The sequence below is a fragment of the Rhinopithecus bieti genome, unplaced genomic scaffold (assembly GCF_001698545.2).
Source record: "Rhinopithecus bieti isolate Rb0 unplaced genomic scaffold, ASM169854v2 scaffold_35884, whole genome shotgun sequence".
In the NCBI taxonomy this organism is placed as follows: domain Eukaryota; kingdom Metazoa; phylum Chordata; class Mammalia; order Primates; family Cercopithecidae; genus Rhinopithecus; species Rhinopithecus bieti.
The window spans coordinates 34,363-42,146 of record NW_016814992.1 but is presented as its reverse complement, the minus strand read 5'-3'; the positions used below and the strand labels follow the sequence as shown (position 1 = coordinate 42,146).

The 7,784-nt window shown below is 52.4% G+C and overlaps 1 protein-coding gene across 1 annotated transcript in view; it reads right to left on the bottom strand.

Annotated features, from left to right (window-relative positions):
- Positions 1–762: 762 nt before the first annotated feature.
- The window catches only part of CIDEA (cell death inducing DFFA like effector a), a 28,193-nt gene continuing 21,171 nt past the window's right edge, over positions 763–7,784 (bottom strand). The window contains exons 4-5 of the mRNA XM_017852893.1: positions 4,017–4,198; positions 763–1,225 (exon numbers count right to left, since the gene is read on the bottom strand). Coding sequence (XP_017708382.1) covers positions 1,078–1,225; positions 4,017–4,198 — 330 coding nt within the window. The 3' untranslated portion in view covers positions 763–1,077. The remainder of the gene's footprint in view (positions 1,226–4,016; positions 4,199–7,784) is intronic.

Below are 7,784 nucleotides of genomic sequence, written 5' to 3'. Positions count from 1 at the left end.
CTAGGGAAGGAAAAGGACTCCCAGGCATCATTTCTTAATCGGGAAAGATTTTTCTCCTAGCATCTGCTAGAGCCACCAGCCGCTGTGTCTGCAGCATGAGGTGTAAACCAGGGCATCCGATGAGGGGACAAGGTGTAGCCCAGAGCTTCCCGCTTCGAGGCCTCAGGTCTGCTCTTGCTTCCATATGAGGGGGTCCCCCCTCCCCAGCCAGGAGGATTTCTTGAGTCTAGGAGTTCGAGACCAGTCTGAGCAACATAGCAAGACCCCATCTCTACAGAAATTAAAAAACTAGGCGTGGTGGCATGCACTTGTAATGTCAGCTACTCAGGAGGCTGAGGTGGGAGGATGGCTTGAGCCCAGGGAGGTCGAGGTGGCAGTGAGCCGAGATCACCCTGCTGTACTCCAGCCTGGGTGACAGAGCTAGACCCTGTCTCAAAAAAAAAAAGGCTGAAAAGTAAAGTCCTTTCATTCTCACAAGTAGAAAGTAAAAAAGTCCTTGCAGACCTCCAAAATTTGAGTCCTTCAGTATGAGGGCTCCTTTGAGCCCACTAAAGGTTCGTATGTGAAAAAAACATACAGCAACATTTTGCAGCTTGTTATTTTTGTAGCACGAATAAAGACTTATGAGGGATTATATCTGTTAGAAAATTCCTGGATGAGTTTTGCTTCTACATAAAATTTTTTTTTTTGCTGTTCTGATAGTTTTTTTTTTTTTTTTTTGCTCTTTTGAGAGATAAAGGAGATGCAAGAAGTATCATACACAAGGTCATTCTTGCGATGGGTTTATTGCAGATGACGGACCAAATGGCTCTGACACATGCACACTGCTCCTGGGCACGCCTGCTGCGTGGTGCCTTCCCATGGCCCCCGGGGCCCTCCATGCCTCCCCCCAGGGTACCCTGCCCACTGCCCCTACTTCATGTACCACCAGACCCTTTCCTTTCCTGGGCACTGCTCCTGAGGGGCATGACCAGTGCCTACAAGTGCATGTGGCTCAGAACATAAAAGCATCTCCAACACTCATTGAGCCAAAGAAAACCCAGTGTTTGGCTCAAGAGCCCGCAACAGCCTGCATTCCTATCCACACGTGAACCGGCCCTTGGCTTGTGACCTGAGGGATGGTCGCTCTTCCTTGTCATCCAGCACCCGCAGCATGTATGTGCCCATATAGACGAGAAACTGTCCTGTCACCTGGGCGGAGTAGGACAGGAACCGCAGCAGGCTCCTGTGACAGAGGGAGACAGGGAGGCTTTAGCTTGGGATCTGGGGCCAGTGAGAACCAGACAGGGTGGGGATACTTCACTCCCCCACCAAAAGGCACTCGGAGGAGGCCAGGCTCACATTTAGAGCGTGGCTGTCTGAGCACTGTCAGGGCTCACGTGTCCCAAGGCTGGCACAGATGCAGCTGCCACAGCAGTGGGTCTGGCCGGGAGCAGGTCTCGGTGAGCTACCTGAGGACCCCCTGCTGCTGGCCCAAGACCACCCCAAGAAGCACGGCTCCCACGAGCCAGCTGAAGCGTGGCCTGCTTGTTGAGTGGCTGGCAAGCTCTGTGCGGAGCAGATGGCTGCACCTGCGCAGGTGTGCTGCGTCCTGGGCTTTGGCTGCTGGGCTGTTCTAGGGACCCTGCTACTGAAACCGCTTCCCTTCCTAAGGTAGTAGCAGGACATTCAGCAGTGGCCGAGCCCATGGGGATGTCATAGCCGAGCCTGGGCAGCTGTCTCGTCAGGAGGGCCCTCTGCTCCCACCACCCACAACAGGGTCCCCGCAGGCGGTGCCTCCAGTGTGGGGGCTGCTGTGAGTTCCGTGGCTGCTTGCAGTGTCATCAGATCCGTCAGAGAATACAAATTAGTAACGAGAAGGCTGAACTTGTCTTATCAAGAAAGACTTTGTGGCCAGGTGTGGTGGCTCACGCCCATAATCCCAGCATTTTCAGAGGCTGAGGTGGGAGGACTGCTTGAGGAGTTGGAAGCAGGGGTGAGCTATGATTGTGCCACTGCACTCCAGCCTGGGGGACAGTGTGAGACCCTGTTTCTTAAAAAAAAGTAAAAGGGCCTGGTGCGTGGTTCATGCCTGTAATCTCAGCACTTTTGGAGGCAAGGTGGGTGGATCACCTGAGGCCAGGAGTTTGAGACCAGCCTGGCTAACACGGTGAAACTCCGTCTCTACTAAAAACACAAAAGTTAGCTGGGTGTGTGGTGCGTGCCTGTAATCTCAGCTACTCGGGAGGCTGAGCCACGGGAATCGCTTGAATTTGAAAGGAGGAGCTTGTAGTGAGCCAAGATGGCGCCCCTGCACTCCAGCCTGGGCAACAGAGTGAGATTCAGTCTCAAAAAAAAAAAAAAGAAGAAAAGAAAAAAGATTTTGCTGAGGTGGAATTTTAGGTGAGGTTAGCTTTCTTCATTATACCTATTTCAGTTGTAACTCTCTTGCTTGCCTCACTTTTAAAATCCAAGTGTCAAGCTATTTTCTCCTATCCTGGCAAAAAGAAAAAAACGAAGCTCTCCTGGGAGTCAAGACTCCAACACTATGACAGTGACTGTAGTTTAGAGTCAGCCACTGATGGCTCTGAATGGGAAACTGAGGCCACAGAGAAGCCACACACCCTGTCCCACCTCAGGTGGGGCCGGGAGACCCCTGAGAGGAAGGCATTTCCTCTTTGCTGTGCTCAGCGCAGATCAGGGCAGTTGTCAAGGCCACAGGGCACGGAACCAATACCCTCAAAGAGAAACGGGCGGCCCTGCCCAGGGGGATGTGCAGGGGGCACTGGAATGGCAGCAGCTGCAAAACTTTTCAACTCGAAGACCTTTCTACTGCATTCAGCCGCTCTCTGGTCCACTCCCTCCACAGAGATTAGTTCTTTGAGGATCAACGATCAATTTACTGGAGTAGAAATAGGTGTATTTAGAGACTTGGCAATCGTAAAGAGCTTGGAAGCAACCCTCTCATTCTATTTCTTTCTTTATTATTTATTTATTTATTTTTGAGACAGAGTCTTGCTCTGTCACCCAGTCTGGAATGCAGTGGTGGATCTCAGCTCACTGCAACCTCCACCTCCTGGGGTTAAGCGATTCTCCTGCCTCAGCCTCCTGAGTAGCTGGGATTACAGGCACCTGCCACCACACCCAGCTAATTTTTGTATTTTTAGTAGAGACAGGGTTTCACCATGTTGGCCAGGCTGGTCTCGAACTCCTGTCCTCGAGTGATCTGCCAGCCTCGGCCTCCCAAAGTGCTGGGATTATAGGTGTGAGCCACCGCGCCTGACCAACCTTCTCATTTAAATATAAAAGCAAGGCTCAGAGAAGTTAAGGAGTCTGTGAAAGGTCACACAGCTGACTCCTTAGAGCAGGGACTGCTGGTGTCTCTCTCAGTCCCAGGCTCAGTGGCAGGGGTGCCACCCGGTTATGGAGCAGGAACACCCAGGAAGGCTCCTTTTGATCACACGGAATTCGTTTGAATAGGTCTGGGGTATGGTTGGATCGGGAATCTCTCTTCTAAAAGTTCTCCCTCCTGGGATGCTGTGCAGCCAGCCTGGCCCTCGTCTTTGGGATGACGGTGCCCTGGCATTATGTGGAGAAGACACATGCCCATGCCGCCTTCCTGGTGAGGCTGAAGTTATCAGGAGTACAGGAAGCATGTGATTCGCCAGGGTGTGGGTGGCCGCTCTGTACAAACCTGGCACAACCTCCATGGCTCTGACTTTAGTTGTCATCACCTAGAATTAAGGGCTCTAGTTCTTAAAATGAATGTGGTTTCTCTTTATATTTATTATTTAGCTTTTGTTTCTAATGAATAGTTAATGGTCTTGGAAGAAACAAATCTGTTTTGGCTTGAGACTTTCTGTTGTGTGAAATGAGCCTGTGGGATAAGAGGTGACCTGCTCCAGACAACATGACTCCAAGTGCCCCTACCAGTGCTAGCCGGCCTGGGAGCCCAGAGGAACAGGGTGGGGACCCGCTGCCTGTGCTGCACCTGTGCAGTCTCCAGACCCCCGGAGGTGACCTCTGGAGTGTGTTACCTCAGCAGGCCCTTGAGTCCGGTGCACCGGATGTCGTAGGATACGGAGTACATCTCATACATGGTGGCCTTCACGTTAAGACAGCCGATGAAGTCCTTGGGGTTCAGCCTGTACAAGTCGAAGGTGACTCTTGCTATTCCCGACCTCTTCGGCGGTGAGCAAGTGGGGACGCGCTGGCTGCCCTGTGACAATGGGGGGAGGGGCAGGTTTCAGGAGCCTTCCTAACCCTCCCACGTCACCACTCTGCTCTTATACCAGCTTCAGGTTCTCCTATATGTCTGTTTAAGGTCTGTGAGCAGCTCCGTGGCTAATTGATGGAGAGATGCTTTCAGCAGGACCCATTTGCACACACTATGTGTTCGATTAGCCACGAGACGTCTCTCCCTAATCTGCCTTCAGTCCGGGTCTCAGGGTGACTCTGGTGTGGCATCAGGGCCTGGATTTTAGGACCCCGTTGCTCAGTGGATAGTTGTGCTCTCATGAGTGGTGGGGACGGACATGCCCTGGAGGCCACCATGGTTACCTGGTGACGAGAATCTCATCTCATCACCATAACACAGTGATGGTAATGGAGAAGCAGGCAGCATTGCTTCCATTTTACAGGGGCTACTGGGTGGAAAGTACCAGAATCATATGGCTGAAGTGAGGGTGGAGTGGGCACCTTCCCAGAGCACCCCTGTGTTTTAATAATCCCCCGGGATGACAGCGGACTCCATGGGACAGCCCAAAGCCATGCAGCAGACCCCCTGGGTGGAGGGAGAACCCCTGGGTGGGAGGAGACAGTCAGTGACCTCTACACATCCCCAGGTTTATAAATAGCACCGGAATAGAATTTTCCCCACAAAATGCTTTAAAAATGTGAGAGCAAAGCCGCCCCCGTACACATGCCAGGCCAGGGGAGGTTCTTCCTGAGGGGCTTGTGCCACATACAGATCTTGCAGCACTCAGGATTCGGGTCACGTGACCCAAATTCGGGTCTCATGAGCCTTTGGGGTTGGGAGCCGCTGAAGCTGTGAATGGTAAATTCACTAATGACAGTGACCTCATGAATAGGAACTTAAAACATAAACATCCTGGCCGGGCGCGGTGGCTCAAGCCTGTAATCCCAGCACTTTGGGAGGCCGAGACGGGCGGATCACGAGGTCAGGAGATCGAGACCATCCTGGCTAACACGGTGAAACCCCGTCTCTACTAAAAAATACAAAAAACTAGCCGGGCGAGGTGGCGGGCGCCTGTAGTCCCAGCTACTCGGGAGGCTGAGGCAGGAGAATGGTGTAAACCCAGGAGGCGGAGCTTGCAGTGAGCCGAGATCTGGCCACTGCACTCCAGCCTGGGCGACAGAGTGAAACTCTGTCTCAAAAAAAAAAAAAAAAAAAAAAAAAAAACCACATAAATATCCTTAAAATTACCCAAACCCTCCTCGCTGTGGCCAGCCTTCTTTATTCCCATTCCACCATACAGACAAACCCACCTGTGGTTCCAGCTGTAGCCTCTAATTTGGATCATCCGGAATTTGTTTGAATAGATCTGTGGTATGTGTGGATTGGGAATCTGTCTCCTAAAAGCTCTCTCTCCTGTGACACTTTAAAAATGTAAGAGAGCAAAGCTGCCCCAAGGTACAAATGCCAGGCAATTGTCTTTGACTTGAATTTGTCTTTCAAGAAAGATTTTGTGGCCAGGCACAGTGGCTCATGCCTGTAGTCTCAGCACTTTGGGAGGCTGGGGCAGGAGGACCCCTGGAACAGGGCAGGAGGTTGAGGCTGCAGTGAGCTATGATTGTGCTACTGCCCTCCAGACTGGATGACAGAGCCAGACCTTGTCAAAAAAAAAAAAAAAAGGAAAAAAAAAAGATTTTGTGAGGTGGAATCTTGGGTGAGGTTGACTTCCTCATCCTTTTCTAAGCAGTTGCAGCTCCCTCTTCTCACTTTAAAAATCAAAGCTGAGGCCGGGCGCAGTGGCTCACGCCTGTAATCCCAGCACTTTGGGGAGGCAAGGACGAGCAGATGACCTGAGGTTAGGAGTTTGAGACCAGCCTGGCCAACATGGCGAAACCCCGTCTCTACTAAAAATACAAAAATTAGTCGGGCGTGGTGGTGCACGCCTGTAATCACAGCTACTCAGAAGGTTGAGGCAGGAGAATCACTTGAACCAGGGAGGTAGAGGTTTCAGTGAACCGAGATCGCGCCACTGCACTCCAGCCTGGGCGACAGAGTGAGGCTCCATCTCAAAACAAACGAACAAACAAACAAACCCGAACAAACAAACAAAAAACCCAAACAAACAAACAAGAAACCCACCACCACCACCAGAAAAAAAACCCCAAAAAAACAAAAACAAAAAAACCCCAAAAAACCCCAATTTAAAAAAAAAAAATCAAAGCTGAGGCTGTTGTCTCTCAGCGGCCTCTCGGGGGCGCCCGCGAGCCCTCAGCCGGGAAGCGCGTTTGGGAAGCTCGGATCCCGGGATCAGAGGGGGCTTCTCCTCCCACCCAGCGCCTCTTTCCCCGGGCCTCACATCCCTTGCTGACTTTTGAAAGTTTTAATTTACTCTCCCTAAATGTCTTCAGTCGTAGTCTTAAAATGATGCCCTCCCGCCGGGGATCCGCGGTGGCCTCGCCTGGCGGGGGCTGCGGGGCCGCGCTCCTCCGGAGGGCGCTGGGACGGCGGCGCGAGACACCTGCCGGCGGCTTCCCGCTCCGGCGCTCGGGTCTCAGTCTAAGCTGGCTTTGCCCAGAAAGGCCTGCAGGTGACTGGGATCCAGGGAAGGTGGCTGAGCCGAAACGGGGGCCGCAAGCCCCCTGGAGCGTGTGGCCGGCGGTGGCATCTACACCCGTGGCGTCGCACCGCCCCCACGGCCCTGCCCTGCGGCTGGGTTCCCAGCGCCCACCACCAACTCCGCCCTGTTAGCCGAGTGACTCCTGTAGAAAAACAAAACCCGCCTTTCCCATCTCCTGCTGCTCTGTAACGAATGACCAGAAGAACCTCAGTGGCATGAAACCCACACACCAATACTGGAGTCAAAGCCAGGGCGCAGGGACGCCGTGGGGCTGCAGGGCATGCCCAGCCCCTTGCTTTGCCCGGCTTCTCGGGCGCCTGCCTTGGTGGGTACCCCACATCCCGCCTCCTCCTCTGCCTCTGACTCTCATGCTCACCTGCCTCCCTCTCATAAAGACCCTTGTGAGGACTTCGGCCCCTCCCAGATGATCCAGAACAAATCCACCCACCCCAACAGCCTTCACTTAAACCCTCAGCCACGGCTGAGGGTTAAGACAGGGGCATCTGACCGGGCGCCTGGGCTCACGCCTGTAATCTCAGCACTTTGGGAGGCCGAGGTGGGTGAATCCCCTGAGGTTAGGAGTTTGTGACCAGCCTGGCCAACATGGTGAAACCCCGTCTCTACTAATAATACAAAAATTAGCCGAAGTGGTGGCAGGCGCCTGTAATCCCAGCTACTTGGGAGGCCAAGGCAGGAGAATCGCTTGAACCCTGGAGGTGGAAGTTGCAGTGAGCCCAGATCGCGCCATTGCACTCCATCCTGGGCAACAGGAGCGAAATTCTGTCTCAAAAAAAAAAAAAGAAAAGAAAAGAAAAAGAAAAGAAAACAAACAGGGGTGTCTGTGGGGGCATTATTTTTTTGCTACACTTTTCTCAAGCAAAAAGTCATGCAGACCAATATTTGCTTTAAAAGATTTATCTAATTCACCCCACAATTAATGGTTTTATCTACAGTCATAATCTCCGCACCTGCTTTTTTTTTTTTTTTTTTTTT